At 40.6% G+C, this 27160-nt stretch overlaps 2 protein-coding genes across 3 annotated transcripts; both read left to right on the plus strand.

The window, feature by feature from the left end:
* On the plus strand, nt 1–2743 carry rln3a (relaxin 3a). Its single transcript, XM_084924784.1, has 3 exons — nt 1–86; nt 718–1066; nt 2140–2743. Exons 2-3 carry the CDS (start codon nt 907–909, stop codon nt 2421–2423), a joined length of 444 nt encoding a protein of 147 aa, XP_084780910.1. The 5' UTR covers nt 1–86; nt 718–906; the 3' UTR covers nt 2424–2743.
* A 1615-nt stretch (nt 2744–4358) lies between these two features.
* il12rb2l (interleukin 12 receptor, beta 2a, like) lies at nt 4359–26343 on the plus strand. 2 transcript variants are annotated; one of them, XM_084926207.1, is made up of 16 exons: nt 4359–4489; nt 4922–5014; nt 17362–17509; nt 17616–17767; nt 17923–18056; nt 18215–18356; nt 18735–18811; nt 18898–19156; nt 19272–19463; nt 19567–19671; nt 19765–19908; nt 23014–23169; nt 23333–23399; nt 23673–23778; nt 24548–24865; nt 25549–26343. In XM_084926207.1, the coding sequence occupies exons 2-16, from the start codon at nt 4948–4950 to the stop codon at nt 25810–25812; spliced, it is 2331 nt and encodes a 776-aa protein (XP_084782333.1). In that variant the 5' UTR covers nt 4359–4489; nt 4922–4947; the 3' UTR covers nt 25813–26343. The 2 variants fall into 2 exon arrangements, with proteins under 2 accessions (XP_084782333.1, XP_084782334.1); XM_084926208.1 differs by having other exon boundaries at nt 18979–19156.
* Nucleotides 26344–27160: the final 817 nt, after the last annotated feature.

Consider the following 27160-nt stretch of genomic DNA (forward strand, 5'->3'; position numbering starts at 1 on the left):
TTTGGAAATGTCACTGGTCCAGTCTCTGTTCTTCAATTCACCTTTTGGCAAAGAGCTAACAGGATGAGTAATTTCCTGAAGAAAAGGTAAGTTCTACATAAAGAATTTTTATGTAGGTTAACTGTGTCGAAGGTGATGTAATGAACTAGGATTGCAAAAACCTGAATGTATGGCTGTAATATTGTTAAATGTCATCAAGACAATTAAAGGCCACGTGTTGGCAGAACTAACATGTTAATTCTTTAGGGACCGTATTTTTACAGTGTGTTTGCATTGCTTTTTAATAATACAGTTTTATATGAATTAAATTGGATTTGTTTGAATATTTTTTTAACATGTAAAAGTCATTCAGCCTCCAATGGTCTGTGCAGAAAGCTACACAAATATGTGCTATACACTGATTAATAACACTATATGTATTTTTTAAGTACTAATGGAGATGTATACATGTATGTGTGTAAACCTTTGTTCACATTTGATATACAATATGTATATAAAAATGGTTAGAATTAGTATACCAAACAACAATCAAGTAATCTTGTTATAACAGTCTAATTGTGTTTGTCATTGTCAGTGATCTGCACACATTATGGGTTTTCTGGTCTGGTCATTTTATTATATAGAGGGACAAACATTTGCCTAAACTATTAGATTATAGATTCCTCTAACAAACTCATTAACTATGCCACCTTTGGTCTTCTTTTTGTCTCCATAAAGGTCTCCCACTGTATCTCCTGTTCAGATCTGTTCTTCTCTCAGAGGAGGCCTACATGCGCAGTATGCATCTCCTCCTTTTCAGGGGTTCAAACACCTTTATAAAGCGCGCCTGGGTCATCTAAAAAGTCATTGCTTATGCAAAGAGCGAGTTAAACCAAATATTCTCCTCCCACTTCTTGCCTCGCGACTATGTGGAAAGCTGTGGTGCTGGCTGTGTGTCTGCTTGTGGCTGGCGTTCAGCCCATGGATGACCCAGCATATGGGGTGAAGCTCTGTGGCCGCGAGTTCATCCGGGCGGTCATCTTCACCTGCGGGGGTTCACGATGGAGACGGTCACTCAGGAGTTTAGGTAAGCCCGGTGATATTTCACTTTATTTTTTATCTTTTGCAACCACTTTTAAAATTTCTATTTGTGAATCGAGGTGGCTGTGGCTCAGGTGATAGAGCAGGTTTTCTACCAGTTTGAAGGTCGGTGGATTGATTCCTGACTCCTCCAGTCTCAAGTATTGTTGGGCAAGATGCTGAAACTCACGTTGCCCTGATGCATCTGTCGGAGTGTGTGAATGTCAGAAAGCACTCAGGCATAGATAAAAGCTCTATATGAATGAGTGAATGACACTTGTAGTAGAAAGCGCTTTGAGTGTTCAGCTGAGCAGAGACGTGCAATGTGCCATCCATGACTATGTAAATAATTTAAACTGGTCTTTTTCTGCTCATTTGTGATCATGCGGAGGTATCCAGAGAAATGATGGAAGGAAATCACCTGTAATTTTAAGTGTAGAATGACTGGCTGGCTGGTTAGAATGGCTGGTTAGCTAGCAATGGATTACAAAAACCGAGTGACTCCTACTTAATTTTTAGCTTTTTATTATAATTAGTGGTAGTATTATTATAGTTGTTGTTCTTGTCTGTTTTTTACCTTATTAACTATAATTTTTGTGACTTTTGCATTTCACATCTATCTATCAATCTATCTATCTATCTATCTATCTATCTATCTATCTATCTATCTATCTATCTATCTATCTGTATTGTTGTTTAAGATTGAATTTGAGTGTATCCACTGAATTATGTTATTACTTACAAAAAAATGTATGAACTGTTCAGTAAATGACTACAGCTTAAAATGTAATTGCTCTCAGCCCTGAAAGGCTGAAAATGTGATGTTCTGAATCAAAGTGCCTTGGTTTTCATTTACTATAATGATGTGCGCTTACTATTCTGAGCTATGTCTATAAACCACCAAATGTACATTTAAGCATCTATCCCACCAGGCACACTTGGCAACGATCCAGTGGCATCCCACCCTCGCTCCTTCCATCGTGTCGTCTCCAGCAATAATGAAATGCAAATAATGCACATATTTTTCTTGGATGCAAGAGAAACCCATTTCTTCATACTTTATTATTTTTACTCCCACAGATGCTTCAGAGGACCCCTTCACCTCCCCTCAGGATGAACTCTCAGAGGGCTTGAATCACAATTTTGCGGTGGAGAGTCTCCTTCAGAGAAACACAGATCCAAGCTCCGCATCCAGAGACAACCAGGAGGGAGCGTTCAGCCGCTCCACCCGTTCATTCATCACCGAAGAGATACTGGAGGCGCTTCGCAAAGCTGACCGCAAAGGCCGCGATGTGGTGGTTGGCCTCTCCAACGCCTGCTGCAAGTGGGGCTGCAGCAAGAGCGAGATCAGCTCTCTCTGCTGAGGGTCGATATATGCAATCTGAGCGCGCTGGCTGCCAGGCATGTTGTACACCTTAATAAACAAACAGAGACACACATATGCACACGCACTCTTCTTTATTCACTTTTTTGTGAATTTTATATCCTGCGTGTGTCTGTTCAGTAAAGTCTGTTTAATGTCTTTGATTTTCAGTATCAAGTAAATGTTTATGTGGCCAGTATGATATATAAAGAGACACGTTTGTTTTATGACGTCTTTGCTTGTTTTCTTTTTACATTACCAGTAACTTTCTCTGCCGCAACTGATGAGAGCTCAAGGGAATAAAATACTTTGCTAAAATCATTTGAGAACAAGTTCATTAAAAAACTAACAAACACACTGGTCACATGACACGGAGGGATAAATGAAAGGAAAATTCATTACAATCTGTGTTATAACAAACATAATGTGACAGGTAGATGTGTATTTTTTACCTCAGTCCCCAATGCTTACACAGCAACTTTGCTTCCCATGAAATATGCTGCTGTGGCCTACTTAGCTTTTGAGGCATTCCCACTTCCTTAAAAACATGCTGTAATTGGTGGAAGGGGGGAAAACATTAAAATGTACAATACTTAAGTCACTGCAGCATAAAAACGACTTGGGGGAAATTATATTTGCAGAGTCGGTTTCCACAGTTGATATGCTGCTTTCAGTTTAGGTTTTAATGTCTGTTTAGTTTCAGTTTACTATTTATTAGTTTCAGTATTAGATTTAGTTTAGTTAGCTTGGGTTTTTTTTAGCTTTGATCACTGATGCTATTTATCTAGGTCAACAAGTTCACAAGGGGTCACAAAAAAGAACAATATCTCATGTCATGTAAACATCATACCCTCTGGACATGCATGCACGAAGAGCCCCTGATGCAGGTTAACACGTTACTGTGATTTGTGTTTTATGTGCCACATATTTTTTTAGTTGGTCTAATGTTATATTAGCTAACAGTTTAGCTTTAGCAAACTGATAATACTATTCTACTGCTCTATCACAAACACACTTACCATCCACTTCATACAGATTTGTAATAAAATGGCTAGTGCAGCGGTCCCCAACCTTTTTTGCGCCACGGACCGGTTTATGCCCGACAATATTTTCACGGACCGGCCTTTAAGGTGTCGCGGATAAATACAACAAAATAAAACGAGTACCGGTACCGAAAAAAAAAGAAGATTTATTCATAACACACGTGAAAAGACCCAGGAAAACCGAGTTAACGATAAAAACGATAACAAAATAACGCTGAAAACCGATAAAAACCCTGAAAACCATACATTTCACACCTGAGCCTCAACTCTCGCGGCCCGGTACCAAACGACTCACGGACCGGTACCGGTCCGAGGCCCGGGGGTTGGGGACCGCTGGGCTAGTGTATATATTTTTAATTCAAATGACCATTAGGACATATAGATTTCACATGAATACGTTTAGAGAACTTTCCTATAATGATTTTTAAAGGTCGCAAACAACCTTCAGGATATTCTTTTAAAAAGGAAACAAGCAGACACAAGCGTGTTTCTTAAAACAGGTAACGGACTTTAAAACAGAGGGAATTATGGTGTGTTCAAAAGTTTATATATATATGATATATATATATATATATATGCTTTATACACTCAGGTTAGTAGCTGTCATTTTAATTATACACTTTCATACACGTGCTCACGTTTGAGCGGCAGAAATTCAAAACAAAACTACCTCAAAGTTCAGTAACGCTTACGCTACTTTTTGTCACGTGATATCGCTCTTTCTTTTTTGAAGTTATGAAAAGCGTTTGCGTAATTAAAAAACAAAAAAATAAAAATACAGGGGTAGCTACGACAGACACGTTTCGGGACCTGCAGTGTGTGGGAAGAACTGACACGACTAGCTGCCAGCGAGCACGCGCGCGTGAGCTGACGTCACTGGCAATTCCAGCAACTGGGTGGAGCGAATCGGTAACTGCGGAGAGGAGAAATTTCTGAACTTCACAGCAAGTTTCTCAGTTAAAACAAAAGCTGCGTGTTCCTGCAGAGCATGGGCGGCTCACATCTCAGCGTGTCTCACCCGGAGGTAAATAATTTGTACCCTAATAACACTTAATATTTACTTAGAAAAAAAAGAGATCATAATTAAGGTTTAATAGAATTTGAGACTGAATAAAATTCCGAGTGTCTGGTAATTCGGTACTGTTTACCGTTATCACAAAGCTGCTCCCTCCTATCTGGCAATACGCCTATTTTTGTTAATCACCAAATGACTTTACGCTCCACTGCACCCAAGAGGAAGTCTGAAACTGTCAGTCTATCTGCAGTTGGGCTATTTATGCCAGATGTTGTATTTGTGATACGGATGTAGTTACCCCACATGTTGCAGCTACAGGTCAATGCGTGAACTCTTTCTGTAAGACCAACAGAGTTTTTGACTATGCCTTGTGATTGATTATTATTATTGTTGTTGTTATTTTGTATGTGAGAGTTCCTGATGAATTTGGGCTTTTCGCAGGCACTAGATGCCCTTGTCTAAATGTGATGGCCAGACCTATAACAAGGTGGCTTCTGTCCATCTTGGTGACCAGTGTCTCTGCTGCTGCAGCAGGTAGGTCTGTTCAAAAGCGCTTGTGCACAAATACTCATAAAAAGTACTTGCACCTGCATTCAAAAGGAAGTGTTATGGCTGTGTACCCCACAACTTTAACAACTGTAATAACCACAACACTTTAACACCCTGTTACACTAACCCACTTAAATGCCATGCTATCTGCAGTGCTGTTTTCTTTAGAGTCATGTTTACTGATTATTTGATTAATTCTGTACTTTGAAAGGTTTTGCTTTATCATAACCCCTAAATGATTTGTTTTTCCTGTTCTCTAATGCTTTAAAAATTCTTTCTTTGTACTGCTTTCTTTGCTTAGTAATACTTTGGTTAAAAAAAGGTTTAAAATCTTAAACTTAAACTTGTAGACACTCAGTGTGGTACCGCTGCCCTGACCTTCTCTATACATTTTAAGATTAGAATCATCACCCCATCATTCCCACTGATTTTCAGTCCAGTTCTGGTGTAATTTGGCATTCCTCAGCTTTTTCTCCCTGTTTCACCCTTATTGAGAATTTTCAGCCATTCTTCCATTGAGACCATTTCTGATCATGCTTCAGTGAACAGTAGATGAATCAGCTGAAGGGTCAGATGCATCTCTCAGGTCATTTTGTTTGTTCTGGTCACATTTTTTCCTGTTTTTGAGGACGTGAGTTTCCAGTAGTGTCCATCTGCTGTAGACAGTTTTTTAGGCTTGATAGTTCTTCTTTTGTAGTTTTGTAGCTGTAGCTTCCTCAAATTTGTTTTAGGACACACTGCACACTATGCCTAAATATGCCATGTTTTCAGCTAAAAGCTCTTTTGGAATCACCTTACAAAAATCCTATTTTATGCCTATCAAACTGTGTTATATTTGATATTTTTCTTAGATTTAACTAAAGAAATACAAGCAAATTATTTGTTTATTAGACAGGCTGCTTGTAAAAAAGTGGCTAAATACAATAAAAAATGGGTTTTTGCTCAGTTCTGTGTTTTATGTAGGCACAACACTGGTTCGTCCTTTGACTTTGATCCCTTTTTATGCTTGAATGATTCTTTGGTCAGTGTTAAGTGGCCCTAAAACAGTGTGTGGACATTCCTGAGTGAAAAAAGGAACACACAACCAAAGAAAGAAACATGTTCCAAGAGAACTAGACCACTTTCAAAGGTTACAAAACAGTCTGGCTCCCCGGATGCTACATACAAATAAAAGAGGGTAGCTCAAGACTTTTGCACAGTACAAGGGAATGGTTGCAGACTAACCAAGCGCAGACCAAGTATATTAAAGCTTAATTTTCACATTATTTTCCACTTTTCAACTAGGCACATGCAAATGCCATCCATAAATGAATGAGTATTTTAGTTCTTAGTAAAGGACCGACCTGTACAATAACAGAAAATGTTAGCTGGGAGCTTTATGTGCATCACATTTTCCTGAAGCTGAGGACACTACATCAATCTCAACACAGTTTTACTATTTATTCTCACTATTTATTTATTTGGTGGCCCAACTATCACACCTATCAGTCTTTCCTCATTGTTTGTGCTGTTTTTAAAGAGAAGTGGTCATAATTGACTAGACTACACTTGTTTTGGATCCAAACTGCTCATTTCCTGTTCTGCAATCTGCTTTCCTGCAGTAGTCTGCATATATTGAACGGGTTACTGCTAAAAGTGTAGAGGCTTACAAGAAACGTGTAAAGGTGTCAATCTTGCGATGAGTAAAATCAAAGGTGTGGTGTGTGTGTGCGCACAGATAGACGGATGCGCGCACATTTTTTTTCTTGTGGTTGAGAACAGTGTTAGATCTATTGCTTTCTCCCCCTTTTCTTCATCATCTCTCACTTCCTGTATCATTTTATAACAATTATAGTCACCTTTGCTAAAAGCCTTAACTTATGCAATCTTATTAAATGATAATAAATGTGGAGAATATGGTTGGAACTGACGGTAAATCAGTCGTGTTCACTCTTATTTCTTCACTCATTACATGTGTTTGTGAGTCATTGTAGCCTGGCAGTCTGTCATGCAGGGTCAGTTTGCTTTACTGTGACTCGTGGGGATATTACCAAATATAGTTTTATTACAGATGTTTTGTCACTTTCCTTTCTTTGTCTTTTGTTTCATTAGTTTTATTTCCTAGGAAATGAGACAAAGGAGCTGATTTAAAACACATCTGGAGCTTTTTAACAGTAAAGCTGTTATAAAAAGCTAAATTAGCCCCCACTAGCAAGACACAGAACCACATTAAACAGTGTCTGCCATCACTCTACAAATACTCATGCTGTTAGTGTGTTTGGGTTTTAGCAGCAGTGAAGGTGACTGGTGTAGCAAGAGAGAGAGGTTTGACAGAACTGCCAGAAACTGACTAGAGAAGAGAGCTAAGGCTGGATTTTGGAGAAGGGAGAGTGCATGGTAGGAACAGTGTGTGGTTTAAGTAATGTGGGATCTTGAAGTGGATGAGTGCAGGCTGATTAGATGGACAACGAGGTGGGAACTCATTCCAGTTTATTTTTTCTGTACTTCATCTCTCCTCTGTCTTCCTGCATTCTGTGAGCTGGGAGTTTTTATATTCAGCATGCTGCTGTGTTGCACGAGTGTAGGTTTTTGGTTGAGCAGTATTGAAAGGACAAGTTGTGGAACACATCTGGGAAAGATTTTGCATCACTGGCCGAATTTCCTGTACTTTGTTCGTATTTTTAGAAATGTTTGATACTTTTCTACATCACTTTATGTTAAAAAGATCTAGTTAAAGTAATGGAAAACACACAAATCAGGCACTGAGTGGACCTCACCTGCCACTTCGTTAAGCACACCTTGCTAGTAGTGGGTTGGATCAAAGTCTGCCTTTATTCTTCTTGCAAAGATTCAACAAGTTGCCGGAAACATTCCTCACAGATTTTGTCCATATTGCCACAATGGCTGCAGATTTGTCTGTCGCACATCCAGATTCAGATCCGGTGACTGTGGAGGTCATTTGAGTTTAGTGAACTATTTGTCATGTTCAGGAAACCAATCTGAGGTTTGTGATGTGGTGTTTTATCGTGCTGGAAGCAACCACCTGACTCTGGGTACACTGTAGTCATAAAGGGATGGGCAGAAACAATACTCAGGTAGGCTGGCCCAAAGACTGCTAAGAAAATTTTCCCCACATTATTACACAACCAGCAACCTGAACTGTTGATACAACCCTGGATGAATCCATGCTTTTGTATGCCAAATTCTGAGCCTGCCATCTGAATGAGGAAGCAGAAACTCCTCTATTACCCAATTCTGGTAAGCCTGTGTGAATTTTGACCTCAGTTTCCTATTCTTAGATGACAGGCATGGCAGTTTGACAAACAGCCACATCAGCCCATCTGGCACCAACAGCCACATTGAAAGTCACTGCAATAACATTTCTCCTTCATGCTAATGCTCAGTTTGAACTGAGCATTAGCATCCGGTCATCCCGGATCAGAGGATGCTGATTTTATATGTGATTTGATGTTTGTGTTAACGAGAAGCATGTAACAGTTTAACTAATCAAGTGGCCTCTGATTTTATACTAGAATATAATTGAAACAGACTTTTGACCTTCGTCAGCTAGTACAGCGGTCCCCAACCCTCGGGCCACGGTCGTTTGGTACCGGGCCACGAGAGTTGAGGCTCGGGTGTAAAATTTATGGTTTCCAGAGTTTTTATCGGTTTTTAGCGTTGTTTTTTATTGTTTTTATCGTTAACTCGGTTTCCCTGGGTCTTTTCCTGTGTGTTATGAATAAATCTTCTTTTTTTTTGTACCGGTGCTGGTTTTATTTTGTTGTATTTATCTAAAACACCATAAAGAACGGTCCGTGAAAATATTGTCGTACATAAACCGGTCCATGGCGCAAAAAAGGTTGGGGGCTGCTGTTCTAGTATTATCCCTGACCCCGAGGGCTCAACATGGATACAAATGTATTTTATTTTCTGTCCTCTTTAGTGTTTAGTTCAGATCCGCAGAAAATCTGAGTATAAAATGCTTAAATATGTCACCCCTTCATGTCAGGGATTAATTATGTTATTTAATATTAGAAATATGTGTTTCTGCTCATATTTACCTCATGTTCAAGACTTTCTGCACATTCAGAACTTTTCACAAAGCCTGTGGTTATTTTTAGAAACCACCTCAGCTGTGTTACAGAGAATTTCCTTATCAGTTAGCCAAGTAGCAACAGTACTTCTAAACCTGGGGTTAAAAAGTGGATCATAATTGTTAGCGCCATTTATAGTTATTACATGTTTTATTTTGAAAAGCCTGAAAAGGCTATGGTGCTTTTGTTGTGAAAGGTTTGTGAGAAATAAAAACAAGCGAATGGCGGAGCGACACGATGGTTTTACCGTTGTTGTTGCACAAACCGACGCGTAAAACAGCCTCTTGTCCATCCAGACGTGCTAAAACTGAACAATTGCGATTCTCAACTTCTTACAAATAAGTCAGTGACAGTGTTTTTGGTCTTAAGAAGATGACACTAACTACGAAAGCCTCAGCTTTGTGTCATAGACCATTTTGTTTCATGAACACTTGTTGAATAAGAAGTTGTGTAAAAGGAGCAGAGATGGCAGATAAAGACCCGCAAGGTTCCAGGCCCAGGGCACAGAGCTGCAGTAGCGGGACTGGCCACAAGAGGGCGCAAAAGTACACCGAAAGAGGTTTGGAAGAACAGCTCGGCAGGCACATAAACGCAAGAAGGTCCAAGCTGTGACAATTAACTTTAAAAATGAATAAAATTAGCGGACTGATGAAAGAGAATGAAAGTCTTGACATTGTTGATGAACATTTAAGTAACTTTTCAAAGCTGCATGAAGAATTCTTACGGGCAAATGATGATGTACTGTCGCTGTTGCCAGAAGATGAAAGGAATGTGGACCAGATGCTCTGGTTCAATCCAAAAAAGGAGCAGTTCAGTGCGTTTATGACTGAAGTTGAGAAATGGATCATCGTAACAAGACATCAGCATCAAGATGACGTGAGCCCAGATGACAGCGTGTCAGTGACTGCTAGACTAACTGCAAAGAAATCAGGTACCAGCGTTGGAAGAAGCTCAGTCAGTAGCCGCTCATCAAGATCGTCCAGAGCTTCTTCGGTATCATCTGTACGGCAGAAAGAAGAAGCAGAGCGCGCTGCTCTGCTCGCACGAGCCGCATCCTTGAAACAGAGACAAGCCTTGGACATTGAAGAATGTAAGTTAAAAGCAAGAAGAGAACAGCTTGAGATCGAGACAGCTATTGCTGCTTCTACAGCCAAAATAAAAGTGTTAGAGGACTGTGAATATGACAGCTGTAAAAATGATGTGGAACAGTGTGAATCAGCTGTTAAGCACTTCAGCTTCCAAGAGCCGAAGGTACAAGGTGAACATGATGGGCAGTCAAAGGTAACCAGTCACAGTGTAAAACAAGAAGATGACTTGCACCAAACTGATGCCAGTGTTATTCCAATGAATCTATGTGAAGTCATGTTGAATGATATCACTGATATCAAAATGATATCACTGAGATGTTAGTCAAACAACATAGACTGTCACATTTGCCTCAAAGAGATATTCCCATCTTTAGTGGTGATCCACTTGAGTTCATACCATTTATAAGAGCCTTTGACCATACAATTCATGATAAAACTGACAGTGACAGTGACAGGTTATATTACCTTGAACAGTTCACCAGAGGTGAGCCCAGAGATTTGGTAAGAAGTTGTCAGCACATGAATCCTCAACAAGGCTACAGTGAGGCAAGGAAGTTGCTGTTTTGTCATTATGGTAATGAACTGAGAATTGCAACTGCCTACATGAACAGAGCATTCAATTGGCCACAAATCAAAACAGATGATGCAAAGGCTCTTCATAGCTATTCACTGTTTCTCACTGGTTGTAACAATGCAATGCAAGACATCAGTCTGCAAGAGATGGAGATCCCCACGAACCTCAGAGTTATTGTCTCTAAACTGCCATACAAAATGAGAGAAATGTGGCGAGTCTCTGCCTTTGACATTCAAGAAACAAGTGGAAGGAGAGCAAAGTTCTCAGATCTGGTCAGATTCATAAACAGAGCAAAAATAGCTGCAGATCCTTTGTTTGGTGACATTAAGGATGCTGAAGACAAAGCAAAGTCATCTGCAAATGTGAGAATGACTAGATCATCCAGGCAAAGGGGAAGCACATTTGCTACAAGTGTAACACAAGCTGCAAATGAAAGGTCACCTGAAATTAATAAAAGTGCTTCTTGTCACACTAGCAATGCCTTCCAGAAACCATGCATATACTGTGAAAAACTCCATACACTGGCAGAATGTCAAAAGGTCAGAAACCAGCCTTACAAAGAAAGACTAGAGTTCCTTAAAGCAAAGGGTCTGTGCTTTGCATGTCTGACACAAGGTCATCTGAGTAAGGACTGTAAGAAAAGATCATTGTGTGAGTACTGCTCTAAGAGACATCCAAGTATGCTTCATTGGACAAAGGAGGAGGACAGTAAGGCAGATGATTGCATCCAGAGAAATGTCTCAGACATTCCCACAACAAGTGATGAAACACACACTTCAGGCAGAATTTGTGGAGCCACAGGGGCCGGAAAAGGCGTTCATGTGTTATCGATCGTTCCTGTGTGGGTTAAGTTAAAGAAAGGCAATAAGTTGATTGAGACTTATGCATTCATGGACAATGGGAGCCAAGCCACGTTTTGTTCAGAAAAGCTGATGAGACAACTGGGTGTAGAAGGTAAGAAAACAAAATTCATGCTTTGCACAGTGGGACAAGAAAAGATGGTGACAAGTTACCACCTGTCAGGATTAGAAGTGTGTGGTTTAAATGAGAACACCTATATAGATCTTCCTGACATTTACACTCATGCAGACATTCCAGTGTCTAGAGAGAACATCCCTACACAGGATGACTTAAAAAGGTGGCCACATCTTCGGCAAATCAAGTTCCCACATTCAGATGCAGACATTGGACTTTTGATAGGATGTGATGTGCACAAGGCTATGGAACCATGGGAGATTATTCATAGTAAAGATAACGGTACATATGCTGTTCGAACAGTCCTGGGTTGGGTTATCAATGGCCCTCTCAAGAGAGATTCTTGCTCTACTCCTTCTGACAGAGAGCTGAGTGTTTCAGTAAATCGCATCTCTGTCACTAATGTTGAGAATCTTTTGATGCAACAGCTCAACTATGATTTTCCAGAGAAAGCTTCTGAGGAAAAACAGGAAATGTCACGAGAAGACATCATGTTTATGGATTCTGTCAATGGCACAGTTGAAAGGATTAATGGTCATTATAGTATAGGTCTTCCTTTGAGAAACAAAGCTGTCAAAATGCCAAACAACCGCAGTGCAGTAATGCAGAGGGCAGAGAATCTGAAAAGAAAATTAATCAGAAACACAGAGTTTCACAAGGAGTATCAGAGCTTCATGTTTGACTTGCTGAATAAAGGCTATGCAGTTCAAGTACCAAACACAAAGACTACCCCTGAAAATGAGAGAGTTTGGTACATACCACACCATGGGGTGTACCACCCCCAGAAAAGAAAACTCCGTGTAGTTTTTGACTGTGCAGCATCCTTTCAAGGGAAATCACTGAACGAAGAACTCTTGCAAGGGCCAGACCTAACGAACACACTGATTGGAGTACTAACAAGGTTTAGGTGGGATCACATTGCCTTGATGTCAGACATAGAAGCTATGTATCACCAGGTGCGAGTACTTCCAGAGGACAGTGATCTTTTGCGTTTTCTCTGGTGGCCAAATGGGAACTTGAATGAACCTCTGCAAGGATACAAAATGATGGTGCACTTGTTTGGGGCAACATCCTCCCCAAGCTGTGCAAACTATGCACTAAAAAAGGCAGCAGAAGATGCTAAAGAAAAAATGCCACTAGCAGCAGTTAATGCTGTTCTGAACAATTTTTATGTAGATGATTGTCTTCTGTCAGTTTCAGATGAAACAGAGGCATGTACTATGGTCAGGGACCTGACTGCATTGTGTGAGAGTGGAGGATTTCACTTAACAAAGTGGATGAGCAACAGCAGAGTTGTCCTTGCTTCCATTCCTGAAAAGGAAAGAGCAAAAGAGATTAAAGATTTGGATTTGAGACATGATACACTACCAGATGAAAGAGTCCTAGGAGTGAACTGGTGCACAGAGACAGATGTATTCAAGATCAGGATAACTGAAAAACCTGTGCCAAAGACTAGGCGAGGCATCCTCTCATTTGTAAGTGCAATATATGACCCATTGGGCTTTTTGTCTCCTGTCATTCTGCCAGCAAAAATCATCCTGCGAGAGCTATGTGGCAGGAAGATTTCATGGGATGAGGAAATCCCAGCTGAACTGGCTCAAAGGTCACAAGTTTGGCATTCAGAGCTTTCAAAACTTCATGGCTTTACCGTCAACAGGTGTTTGAAACCTGCTGGATTTGGAGTGGTCATATCTACACAATTGCACCACTTCGCTGATGCCAGTGAGAGAGGTTACGGAGTCGTTACTTACCTCCGTATCACAAACCAGAAAAGAGAAACTCACTGCTCATTCATTATTGGCAAGTCCAGAGTGTCTCCTCTGAAGCAGATAACAATTCCACGTCTCGAGTTGACAGCAGCTGCACTTGCTGTAAAAATGGACAAGCTCATGAGAAAGGAGCTGCAAATGCCACAAGAAGAATCTGTGTTTTGGTCTGACAGTACCACTGTGTTAAAGTACATTTCCAGCGAGAACATCAGATTTAAGACATTTGTAGCAAATAGAGTGTCACTTATTAGAGACAACACAAAACCAAGTCAGTGGATGTATGTAAACTCTGAATTAAACCCTGCTGACCACGCTTCAAGAGGAATGAACACAGATACATTCATGAAGTGTTCAAACTGGATTGCTGGGCCAGAGTTTTTGACAAAAGATAAGAAAAACTGGCCAATTCCACCGGACATTAAAGAAATACCAAAAAATGATGTCGAAGTCAAAGAGGTGATGAGTGTGGATGTTACAAAATTACATGAAAATCCAGTGAACAAACTGATCTCTCACTATTCAGACTGGTACCGTCTAAAAAAGGCAGTTTCCTGGATACTTGCGTTCAAGCAGCTGCTTGGCAGGTTAAGTGCACATCGGAAGCTTCTCATGTCACAAGCAAGTGGCTGTGAAAGCAGCAAAAGGAAATCTGAAAAGGTTGCAGGTCAAATGCAGCAGTTCAAAACATGTATTAAGGGATCTTCACTTACCACTGCAGATGTTGCAATAGGAGAAACTGAGATTGTTAAGTTTTGTCAAAATCAAAGCTTCGCAGAAGAAATTGCAAGTCTTCAAAAAGGTGACAAGCTTAAAAGGAGCAGTCACATTGCGAAGCTGGATCCTTTTGTCCAGGATGGAGTTTTAAGGGTTGGCGGTAGGTTGCATGAGTCTGCACTACCAGCCGATGTTAAGCATCAAGTGATTCTCCCTAAAGGTCATCATGTTTCTACTTTGATTCTGAGACACATTCACCAAGAAACAGGCCATGGAGGAAGGAATTACATATTATCCAGGCTGAGAGAAAGATTCTGGATTCCACAGGCAGATTCAGCAATAAGAAAGATCCTGTCAAAGTGTGTAACATGTAGAAGGACATCTGCGAAACCTGGTGAACAAAGAATGGCAAACTTGCCACAAGATCGCCTGATTCCTGACAAACCTCCATTCACAAATGTGGGCATAGACTATTTTGGACCTTTTGAGGTCAAACATGGGCGTAGCAGAGTTAAGCGATATGGTGTATTGTTTACATGTCTTACTGTTAGAGCAATACACATAGAAGTTGCCCACTCACTAGAGACTGATTCTTGCATAAATGCATTCAGGAGGTTTATTGCAAGACGAGGTCAAGTGTCTGTCATGAGATCAGACAATGGCACTAACCTTGTGGGTGCAGAAAAGGAAATGCGTGAAGCAATCAAGGGATGGAATCATTCAAAAATCTCAGAAATGCTCATGCAAAAGGGTATCACCTGGATATTTAACCCCCCAGCAGGGTCACATTTTGGAGGAATCTGGGAGAGACAAATTCGCTCAGTTAGAAGAATTCTTAACCAGATCCTAAAGCAGCAACCTCTGGATGATGAATGCTTGCGGACATTGCTATGTGAAGTTGAAGCAATTGTCAACGGCAGGCCAATAACAAGAGCGTCTAATGACCCCAATGATTTAGACGCACTTACACCTAATCATCTACTTCTTCATAAAGGGCAGCCAGTACTGCCACCTGGATTGTTTCAAAGAGAAGACTTGTATGCAAAAAAAAGGTGGAGACAGGTGCAGTACCTGTCAGACATTTTTTGGAAGCGTTGGACTAAAGAGTATTTGCCGCTTCTACAAGAAAGACAGAAGTGGTTAGTGACTAGGAGAAATCTGAGACCAGGAGATGTTGTTCTCATAGTTGATGACAGTGCACCAAGAAGTTCCTGGTTAATGGGAAAGGTTGAGAGAACAGTTCCAGACTCACATGGACTTGTCAGACGTGTGTTTGTCAAAACCAAAACTAGCGTTTTGGAGAGGCCTATCGACAAGTTATGTTTGTTGCTTGAAATGGAGGCAACAGTTGAATCTCAGCCTCATGTATAACAGATATATGTTCAACACATATGACTTATGTTTCATATAATGTTTGGTTAAGCCAGTTAGATTCTGAGTGTTGATATTAAATGACGCTTTATTGCGTTAATATGTAATTGTTATGCCTTAGCAGTAACAATTAGGGGCCGGAATGTTAGCGCCATTTATAGTTATTACATGTTTTATTTTGAAAAGCCTGAAAAGGATATGGTGCTTTTGTTGTGAGAGGTTTGTGAGAAATAAAAACAAGCGAATGGCGGAGCGACACGATGGTTTTACTGTCGTTGTTGCACAAACCGACGCGTAAAACAGCCTCTTGTCCATCCAGACTCTTATTTTAGATATAAGAGAAATAGAGAACTCCAAGAAGAAACAAAGATAGCCATTACAATAATCCTTGTAAACATGACCCCTGTTTGGCAGCCCACAGTTGGCAGTCAGCTAAAGTAATCTGAAATGTAATGTAATGTTCTCCCTGCCTTCTCGGTATAAGCCCCCCACCCACCCCCTTACGGGTTCATGTGGACTAAGTGTGGCTTTACCGTTCCTACACCTTCCCACAGTTCACCCAGACCTGCCCACTGTGGGACTACCTGGGCCTGTCTGCTGGGACTGATGCTTTTAGCGTCTTTAGTGTAGTGGTTAAAACGTTTGCTTGGCAAGCAAAAGGTTAACAGTTCAAGTCCAGCCGAAGACTGGACTTGAACTCTGCCAACTCAAAACATTAGGAACTACGTGCTGTGGCGAGAAAGTCGCTGAAAGCTGCGTGAGTTAAAAAAAAAAAAAAAATACTCAGACTGAACCTTCTCTTCATTTTACTTCCTGGCTCCTCCATGGGATGTGTGTGCACAACATAGACATTCACTAAATTGGCACAAAAGATTTCATGTATAAACTGTACAAACTCATACCTGATATTGTTTTTTTAAATTAAAAAAAAGTCCCACTGTTGGAAAAAGACCTGCCTCTGAGGTTTATAGGAGTAATCCTTCTGCTTCTTTCATTGGGGCGATATTTTCCCTGAGTGCCCCATGGACTCTACACCTGTGCCTTGAAAGATCGTCTGCCCACGTGTCCCCCCTACTTTGTGTTGACAGATTTGGGAGGGTGTGGAATCATGGTTCAGCGGATAGGCGTAGGCTAATAATGCAGCAGCTGTCTTTAATGGAAAGCGGAACTTCAAATCATAATCTAATGCAAACTAGACAGCTGTCAGAAAAACCATGTATTTAGTTTATTACAGAGACACTTTCTAAATCATTATTTGTAGGTGTGTGGGCTTGATTTCACTGATTTCACTGTAAAATGACTGTGAGCATGCCTTTTTCTCATCACCTTTACTTGCATCTTGGCCTGATGGAACACGAGAGGAAGACGTAGAGAAAGGAATTCAGGGTGTACAAACTAAGAACTGTTTTTATTGAGCAAGAGACAAACATGAGGAAAAGTAATATGGAAGAGGAAGGAATGAGGAAAAGGAAGAGGAAAGACAGAGGAAACAGTAGGAGTGAGGAAGCATTAATGGGAGGAAGAGAACAGTGAGAGGTTTGCCTCTTTGGAGCTCAAAGGAGGGATATCCTCCTCCTGTCTCTCACGGGCAAGAACAAAAGCATCCTAAACACACAAAGGGAAGCGGGTGAAACAAAAAAGGAGATATGAACTCACGTGAACCATAAAACATAATGAAAGTGGGTCTGAAAATAAAACAGGAAGAAAAACTACAAACAAAACCCAGATTGGTAACGATGACTTATGTTTGTCCTTTGTGTTTTTTCAGATCCGCCAGCTCCTCCCTCTGATCTTGAGTGCTTTAGACCATGTGACGAGACAAACTGCCATGTGGACATACGGTGCACCTGGGATCCAAAGTCAGACCCTAAGATCCCCACTAACTACACCCTGCGCTGGGAGCCAGCTAAAAACCAGTAAATAAAACCCATTTTTTACAGCTGTAAACAATAAGAAATGCTCCTCTCTGAATTTGTCTTGAACTTCTCCCGGTGTCGTGTCTCGTCTGGTCTTTTCTTTCAGCGACGGCCATGTGAAAGGTGGGACCAGTTTAGACGGTCGCATTCCTCGAGAGGACTTCTCCGGTGGAGGAGAACTTCGGGTTTGGGTCGAGGCCGTTAACCAGAATGGCTCCAACAAATCTCAGCCGGTTGTCTTTAACGTCGAAGATATCAGTGAGTCAGTCCCACGAATACAAACGACACCACAAACGACCGTAATAATAATCAGTTCCTAATACCGCAGCGGAAAATTTTTTGATGTTTATCTTCAAATGATTGATTTTCATATAAGTAATATTAAAGATGAAACTTTTTTTTTTCACTGCTAGCCAAGCCACCCCCACCTAAAGACATTACAGCTGAACAGGAACCGTTGGAGTTTATGTGGAACACTCCCTGCATAGAGTCTTCTGGACCCTGTGACATTCGATATCGGACTAAGGGAGAAACAGACTGGCCAAAGGTGTAGTGCGTTTAGGGGTTTTCTTCCCCATTAACAAATGAATACATGAAATAAAGTCCCTAAAAAAGCTTATTAGGTAAGTTAAATTGTATAGTTTGAGAGACAAAAGTGTCATCCAGTGAAATTATGCTCAAGCTTGTTTTTTTCCTCTTGCGCAGTTTGAGGATGGACTACATGGCACCTACACAGTGGAGGAACCGGACCTTTTTACGGTTTATGAATTCCAAGTTCGTTGTGCCTGTAGTACAGGATTAATGAGCGACTGGAGTAAGATCCATAGCGTTAGGAGCTCAGAGTCAGGTGAGAGTCCTCATTTGGAGTAATAATAATGATGATAAAAAAAATAATAATAATAACTTTTTATGGCACCTTTAGTGGAACCTAAGAAATGTCACGAGGATTGCATCACTTTCCCAAGTTTAGCATTTAAGAACAATTCAAAAAAGGCTCATGTTTCTCTGGGTTTTTTTGTTTTTTTGTTAAAAAAAAATCTCTTTAACATTCTTTCACATATTACATCAGAATTGGGAAGCCACTTGAATTGTAGCTGATTACTGTAGTTTTGCCTTAAACTGTAATTGTTATCTTAGCTGTTTTAGTGGCATGTCTTTTGTGCAGCTAGAAGGAAAATGTTGCCTTATCTCCCTGGCTTTGTCTCTTTCTGGCAATGCCACTCAGACCCTGTTGGAGAAGTGGATTTATGGAGGGACTGCGGTATTTCCCCTCTAAGCTCTGACTGTTTTCTGACTTGGAAGGTAGGCTGAGAACTAACTCGCTCACTCTGTCTCACCACGAGCCAACTCATCCCTCACTCTCCTCGCCTTTTCTCCATTCCCTCCAGAGTCTCTCTGATTCTCAGGCACGTGGGTTCATTCGTGGATATAACCTCACAGTTTTCTACAGTAACGGCTCTGAATTGCAGATGTCCACGGCCGAGCCAAACAGGCAGTACGTGCACGAAATTGTGGAGCAATTGTGCAGCAACGGTACCACGAAATGGTTCCTCAACGCCACTCTGAAGGATGTGTCATCAGTCAGCATAATCGCCTACAGTTCTCAAGGTGCCACAAAGGAATCGTTTCTGACTATATCAACAACAGGTAAGAGACTGTGCAGACTTTCATAAAAACTACAGAAAGCTTTGAAGCCCCTAGCGGCATCTAACCATCTCCGATAGGGGATACATTTAACCTTAAGCACTGGTCTCTTGCTAAGGTAAAGAAGAAAATGTTCTAAAAGTTGACCTCAAGATGAATAAAGAGAACCTCAGCGTGTCCTGGGACCCACCGTCTGACGTCTCAGAGCTAAAAGAATACGTGGTGCAATATAAACAGGCAGGATCTCCACCTGGCCGAGAGTTTGACTGGATAAGAGTGAACAAAAGCCAGAACAGAGCATTTTTTAAAGGTCTGTAATGTGTCAAACCTCATTATTAAAAGAGTTGTTGTTGTTATGATAACTGTTGATTGCATTTTGAACCCTGTTGTGTGTTGTATGTCTCCACCTACAGGTCAGTTTCAGGAGTACAAAGCATACCAAGTGTCGGTGTTCAAGGTATTGAACAGGAATGAAGTCCTCCATCTCTCCTCAGAGATTGGATATTCTCGTCAGAAAGGTGGCGCTCTCTGCTTTGTTCCTTTGATGGTTTCAGGCCATTGTAGCCTCTTTTCTCTCATCATAATAATTTTTTCTTTTTTTTCTTAATCAGCTCTGTTAGCAGTGCCGTCATTTAAGGTGGAAACTCTCACTGAGACTGAGGTGACTCTTCACTGGAAAGCCATTCCTCTCTCCGAGCAGACTGCCCGGATCTGGTGCTACGAAATTGGATACAAATGGTTGGATACGCAAAAAGGTATATAGCAGCAAACTGTGTTACAGTTCAGTTATTTCTGGCTGATTTTTGCAAAGCTAACTGTTCATAGTTAGTAAAGAAGATAACATGCATGCTTAAAATATAAAGCACATTACATATGAAGGGAAAAAAGACAGGAAAACAGGATAAAGATTTTTCTGGGTTGTATTTATCAAACATCTCAGAATTAGTCCTATATAGCATAATATAGGACTTGGCTTTGTGTTTTAAATGTGTTCCCGATGTATTATTTCTGCCTTAAGCTCAGGTCTTGTACCAGAGGTCTGGGATTTTGAGGGCTCCGCACAGTATCTTAACTCTTCCCAGGACATTCCCCGAATCTGCTAAGGCCACTCTCTCAGTTTACGCCCCCTAACGGTCCCAACAACCACTGGGTCCACTTTGGATTTCCACGCCTATTCCTTCAGCCACTAGTACATAGCAGTCGTCTTGTGCTCCTTTTCTTTTTTCTAGCATTGCTATCAGCTGGGATCACGTCATCTATCACAGCTGCAGTCCCCTGATGCTTGTCAACCACCACAGTGTCTGGTTGGTTGGCCAACAGCTGTTGCTCTCTGGAAGTCCCACAAGACCTTAGCCCTGTTGTGCCACTTTCAGAGGTGTGTCCCACTGGGACGTGTGGACTAATACTTACGTGGCCCAGATGTGCCTGCGCTGTATCCCAGCCACTTGGATTGTGCTTCTGACTGTACATTGTCTTAGGGTGTGAACAATAGGTTCAATTGACATGTACAATAATCGAGAAGAACTTCCCTCCATCCCCTCTCCCCTGCAGGCTTGCACTTACATTGCGCTTAACTGTCTGGGCTAATTCACTGAAGTTTCCTTTAGCGTCACAAAAACTTTTTTACTCTTAGATAAAGCTTTTGCAGAACCCAAGGAGCTCATGATTCTGTGCATTTTGTGGCTGAACTGGGTAACAGGTGACACTCTGCTCTCTCACATACTACAGGGTGGGCCATTTATATGGATACACCGTAATAACATGGGAATGGTTGGTGATATTAAAGTGCTGTTTGTGGCACATTAGTATATGTGAAGGGGCAAACTCCTCAAGATGGGTGGTGACCATGGTGGCCATTTAGAAGTCGGCCATCTTGGATACAACTTTTGTTTTTTCAATAGGAAGAGGGCCATGTGACACATCAAACTTATTGGTAATGTCACAAGAAAAACAATGGCGTGCTTGGTTTCAACGTAACTTTATTCTTTCATGAGTTATTTACAAGTTTCTGACCACTTATAAAATGTGTTTAATGTGCTGCCCATTGTGTTGGATTGTCAATGCAACCCTCTTCTCCCACTCTTCGCACACTGATAGCAACACGGCAGGAGAAATGCCAGCACAGGCATCCAGTATCCGTAGTTTCAGGTGCTGCACATCTCGTATCTTCACACCATAGACAATTGCCTTCAGATGACCCCAAAGATAAAAGTCTAAAGGGGTCAGATCGGGAGACCTTGGGGGCCATTCAACTGGCCCACGACGACCAATCCACTTTCCAGGAAACTGTTCATCTAGGAATGCTCGGACCTGGCACCCATAATGTGGTGGTGACCATCTTGCTGGAAAAACTCAGGGAACGTGCCAGCTTCAGTGCATAAAGAGGGAAACACATCATCATGTAGCAATTTCAAATATCCAGTGGCCTTGAGGTTTCCATTGATGAAGAATGGACCCACTATCGTTGTACCCCATATACCACACCAAACCATCACTTTTGTTGTTCCAACAGTCTTGGAGGGATCCATCCAATGTGGGTTAGTGTCAGACCAATAGTGGTGGTTTTGTTTGTTAACTTCACCATTCACATAAAAGTTTGCCTCATCACTGAACAAAATCTTCTGCGTGAACTGAGGGTCCTGTTCCAATTTTTGTTTTGCCCATTCTGCAAATTCTGTGCGCCGATCTGGGTCATCCTCGTTGAGCTGCTGCAGTAGCTGGAGTTTGTAAGGGTGCCATTTGTGAGTAGCTAATATCCACCGAAGGGATGTTCAACTAATGCCACTCTCCAGTGACATGTGGCGAGTGCTACGCTGTGGGCTCTTGCTGAATGAAGCTAGGACAGCCACTGATGTTTCTTCATTAGTGACAGTTTTCTTGCGTCCACATTTTGGCAAATCCAACACTGAACCAGTTTCACGAAACTTAGCAAGCAGTTTGCTAACTGTAGCATGGGAGATGGGTGGTCTCGTAGGGTGTCATGCATTGAAATCTGCTGCAATGACCCAGTTACTGCGTTCACAAGATATCAACACAATTTCGATCCGCTCCTCACGTGTTAACCTCTTCGACATGTCAATGGCTGTGAACAAAGAGAAACTTGTAAATAACTCATGAAAGAATAAAGTTACGTTGAAACCAAGCACACCATTGTTTTTCTTGTGACATTACCAATGAGTTTGATGTGTCACATGGCCCTCTTCCTATTGAAAAAAACAAAAGTTGTATCCAAGATGGCCGACTTCTAAATTTATTACGATGGATCCATATAAATGGCCCACCCTGTACTACTGAACCCAGTGATTTTTATGGGGGCAGGTGTGGGGTGCAGATAGGAATGTTACTAGATTTGCACTGTGCTCGAGTCCAGATGAACTGTGTCCCAGCCCACCTTTTCAAGCAAGCAAAGGCAACTTACCACTACCTCACTTCTTTTCTGCCATAGTTGCAAGAACTTTCACAGCCCAACTTTATTGACACCCGCAGCATGAACGCATGACAGGAATGTGCCGTGGTTTGTAGTGTTGAACCTTTGATTTTGGTTTTTTTGGAATATAAACTCTGGTCTAATAATTACAATTTTCAGTTTTTGATTATAGTTTAGAGTTCTTAGTTTACTTTCATTGTTTTTCTTTATTTTTGCAATCATAGTAGCCTAATGCCTTTGTGCTTTAGTCATTTCATCATAGGTGATGATTTTATAGTAGTATAATCCTACTAATTTCATCTGTCTGACATACGTGCTTTATTAATGATTAACACCTGATTAGTGACTTCCTGCTCTGACATATTTGATAAATAAAGACTCAATAACTTTGATTACACACGTAACCTCACTCCAGACATTTTCTCTCTTTCAGTGTTCAATGTAAGTGCTTCCCATGATCATCAGACCTTCACGCTCCGTGATCTCAGTCCAGGCGACTATGAGGTGTGGATGAGAGCTATTACTGAATTTGGACGTGAAGCGAATGCCACTGAAACATTCAAAATAAACCACCAGCAAGATATGTATGGTAGGTAGGATGGGTTTGATGTTATGTTTGAAGTTGTTGTTGATTTTTCTTTATTTTTCTTGCTGGATGTAACTAACTTAGGGTGTAATGGATTGTGCAGTGTTATAAGATATGAACTATTTATTATTTCTCTAACAATGATCGCTTCTCCCTCTTTTTTTAGGGTTATTGATACCAGTTCTGTCTGTAGTTGTGTTCCTTTGTGTGTGTATTGCTTGTATTTTACTCAGGTGAGACAATCATCTTAAACTTATCTCTGACATCATATTTGAAGCACATCACAATTGTGTTACGTACTGTTAACAAATACTTTTATATTCTGAATAAATGTTGAATAACATGAGAAATATAGTAAAAAAAATATCACAGTATACCAAGGACACAAAACATATTAAATTCAAACTCCCTCCAGTTTTGTCTTTATGAACATAGTTACTTATACCTTTTTATGAGGTGATCTCCCAGTCTAACATATTTGCTGTTTACTGTCTTGTCTCTGGCAGCGTTTGTCCAGGACCAATCAAAGCATGTCCACTGATATCTTCGTGCACCTATGAGAAAGTGCCTGATCCCCGCAACAGTCACATCTTTAAACAGATGAAGCATCAGGTTAGACTGAATGAAACGTAACTGCGAGGTTTCTATAGACTCCTAAAAGTCTTAATTTTTTTTTACTGTATTTGTTATAGTAAAAGCCTTAAGTTATGTAAAAAAACAACTTTAATAATGGTTTCAAAAATCCTTTAAAAGATACTTTCTGGTATTGTAAGTAATTAACAAAATGGCTCTTTATAGATCTGTATTACAGAAACAACAGCAGTCGTTCAGTGATGTGAAAAAGAAAGTTGTCATAGGACTGTATGCAATCCCATGGAAAACTAAGTAGACATCATCATGCAGCAGCTTGTAGAGCCACGCTTAGCAACAACTTAAACTGATTGTTTCCTGTATGACTATCAGTATCTCACAGTGTTGTGGGGGAATTTTGACCCACACGTCTTTACAACGTTGCTTCAGTTGGTTGAGGTTTGTGGGAATTTTTTTTTAAACGCAGATCTCTTAAGTTCCCACCAAAGCATTTCAATCAGGTTTAGCCACTGCAACATGCTGAGTCTTTCCTTTTTTAGCCATTCGGTTGCAGATTTGCTGCTCTGCTTAGAATCATTGCCCTGTTGCATGACCCAGTTTGGAGCATAATTTACTATACAGAGGAGCTCATGGTGTCCTGGTCTGGCTCCAAAACAATCCCAAGGCTACTAATGACAAAAAATAAGCTAAATCAAGACCAATACCAGTTGATGCATACAGGTCACTGATATATAAACTTGGCTCAATGATAATCAAGAACTTGTTTTTTGTTTTTTCTGTCTCTCTGTAGTTTAATGATCCTTTGGGCTGGATATGCATTCCCGTCTGTGAGCCACAACCCAAGATCTCTGTGCTCGAAGTTGTAAAAATAAAGTCCCCAAATTTAAACCCTGATGGATTAGTAGGACCAGTGACAGGAGACAAGTTTTCACAAGATGATCAGAGGGAGCATGCTGTCCCAGAAGAGACTGGAAGGTTGGACCGCAGATATGGAAAAGAGCCCTACAGCAAAATGGTTGATTCCGATGAGGAAACGAGTGGCAGCTCATCAGAGGAAGAACAGTTCACGTCTGGTTACGAGCAACACTTCATGCCCTCTCCTTTAGAAGTAAGTTTTATCAAAGCCTCACACCTGATCAGAGACATTATTCTCATTTTTTTCTTTCTTTCTTGTTATTTATTGACTTTATTTAAAAAGAGCCAATATACAAATAGTAAAGTAATACTATTTTACCTCAGACATACAGCTAAGCACTGGTCCAGGTCAGTCAACTCACTGAAATTATTTCTTTGCGTCATCGGATGTGCTCCCAACTCTGCCAGCAAGAGCTCAAACTGCCCCGCTGACAACCTGGAATATGTACAAAAGCAGCTGTGATACAGCTTCAAGTCCTGGATTAAACCAGGAAATTCTCTCTGCTGCTTCCTTCTCGTGAGAATTGGGTGGACCCAGGATCTCAGTTTCTTACTTTTCTAGTTTAGAAACATCCTGACCAGCTCGTTATCGCTTGATGAGGGCAGATTTTCTCCCAAAATGCATCACTTTTGGTGTTTGTATATATTAGATGACAAGTTCAGATCACAAAAATTCAGAATTTTGTGTGCTTGGTTTGTAATGGCCTGTAGTCTAACTCTGTCATGATTTGCAGCTTTTGCATTAGTATATGAACATATCATGTTTAGTTTTTGTTTTTTATTCCACTATGATGTCATAATTCTGCCAGTCTTATATACACTTTGCAACTAAAGGCTCCCTTATTTATTCAAATCATTTTTTCTCTCTCTCTGTAGTTTAATGAGTCCTTGGACTTTATCTGCATTCCCGTCAGTGAGACACAGCCCAAGAACTCTGAGGGATTAACAGGGCCAGATGCGGGAGATGAGTCCTCAGAGATGGAGAGCCCAGATGATCAGAGGGAGGGTGGAATAGAGGTGTACAACAAAATGGATGATCCCTATGAGGAGACAGGGGATTTCTGTAGCTCATCAGAGGAAGAACAGTTTACATCCGGCTATGAGAAACACTTCATGCCCTCTCCTTTGGAAGTACTCTAACATCGGCTATATCGCCACACCTCATCTGGCACATTGTTTGTTTGTTTGTTTAATATACGATTGTTTAAGATGGGAAACCTCTGGATAGCCTTTTTCTTGAGATGCCTGCAGAGCATTTGGGTCACTGGAAAGATTTGTCTGCTGAAGCTGATTTTATGTCTCTCTCTGTCACAGTTTTCAGCTTTTGCATTAGTTTGTTCCATCTAATCATATCATGTTTATTGTTTATTTTTTGGCTACTTTTTCTATTTCAGTTAAAGTCGACTCGCTCTGCATCCCACATTTTGCCCAGCATTGAGCCTGACTATGACAACACCAACAGCAGTATTTTTAAGAGTCGAAACATTTGCAGGATGTGCAGTAGTTTACAATTTATTTCGAATCTGCATATTAACCCTAATCAAAGTGCACAGAGTGACAAATTATACTGACACCACCTGCTAAAACACCTTATGGTATTATAAAGTATCTCAGGAAACTCAATAAAAATAAAAGCTATCTGTACAATTATAAAACTGTGCTTTAAACAGATGTTTGTTTGTTTGTTTGTTTTTTCACATAAAGCGTCTTTAGGTAACACTGGATCTAATTTTATCATATCCATGACCTGTATGAAGTCACTGGAAATAGAGTCTGAATTTGTTGCTATTTACTCACACACATGCTCTGTAAATGCCATCCATCCACTCTATTCCAATCCAATCTGGGGTTGTGGGGTAAATGACAATCCTTTGAATTTGATTTTAAAATGATTTTGAGTGTGTTGGAAATATTAACATCCTTCTTAGTTTTTTACATTGTTGCACAATATACTTTATATTTTGATAAATAAAATGTCTGTCAAATACATGTGCAGCCATCACATTTGATTTAAATTACTAATATTAACTGTTTAAGCAACACCATGCTGGAGGAATATGGTGTAACACATGGTTAAGTTGGTTGTTATAGATAGATAGATAGATAGATAGATAGATAGATAGATAGATAGATAGATAGATAGATAGATAGATAGATAGATAGATAGATAGATAGATAGAATAAAAGTATATTTTGGATCATGATTGCAGTTTTAAGATCAGAGTTGGGTGGAGAGGAGTGTCAGGGATGCTTTATGACAGAAGGATAGCAGCAAGAGCGAAAGAGAAGGTTTACAAGATGGTAGTAACCTGCTATCATGTATGGTTTGGAGATGGTAGCAACAACAAAAAGATAGGAAGCAGAAGCGAAGATGGACAAGATTAGAGGGACAGCACTGGAGACAAAGTTAGAGGCACAAGGCTAAGATTTTTTTGGACATGTACAGAGGAAGGATAGTGTTGAAGATGGATCTGCCAAAGAAGGAGAC

This window comes from Perissodus microlepis, chromosome 4 (assembly GCF_051167445.1).
Source record: "Perissodus microlepis isolate ML-2025 ecotype Zambia chromosome 4, ASM5116744v1, whole genome shotgun sequence".
Lineage (NCBI taxonomy): Eukaryota > Metazoa > Chordata > Actinopteri > Cichliformes > Cichlidae > Perissodus > Perissodus microlepis.

Coding starts and splice junctions, on each gene's coding strand:
- rln3a (XM_084924784.1), top strand. CDS start 907: ATGTGGAAAGCTGTGGTGCTGGCTGTGTGTCTGCTTGTGGCTGGCGTT. Junction 1,067..2,139: donor ACGGTCACTCAGGAGTTTAG/GTAAGCCCGGTG, acceptor TTACTCCCACAG/ATGCTTCAGAGGACCCCTTC.
- il12rb2l (XM_084926207.1), top strand. CDS start 4,948: ATGGCCAGACCTATAACAAGGTGGCTTCTGTCCATCTTGGTGACCAGT. Junction 18,357..18,734: donor CGTTAGGAGCTCAGAGTCAG/GTGAGAGTCCTC, acceptor AATGCCACTCAG/ACCCTGTTGGAGAAGTGGAT. Junction 19,672..19,764: donor TGGATATTCTCGTCAGAAAG/GTGGCGCTCTCT, acceptor TTTCTTAATCAG/CTCTGTTAGCAGTGCCGTCA.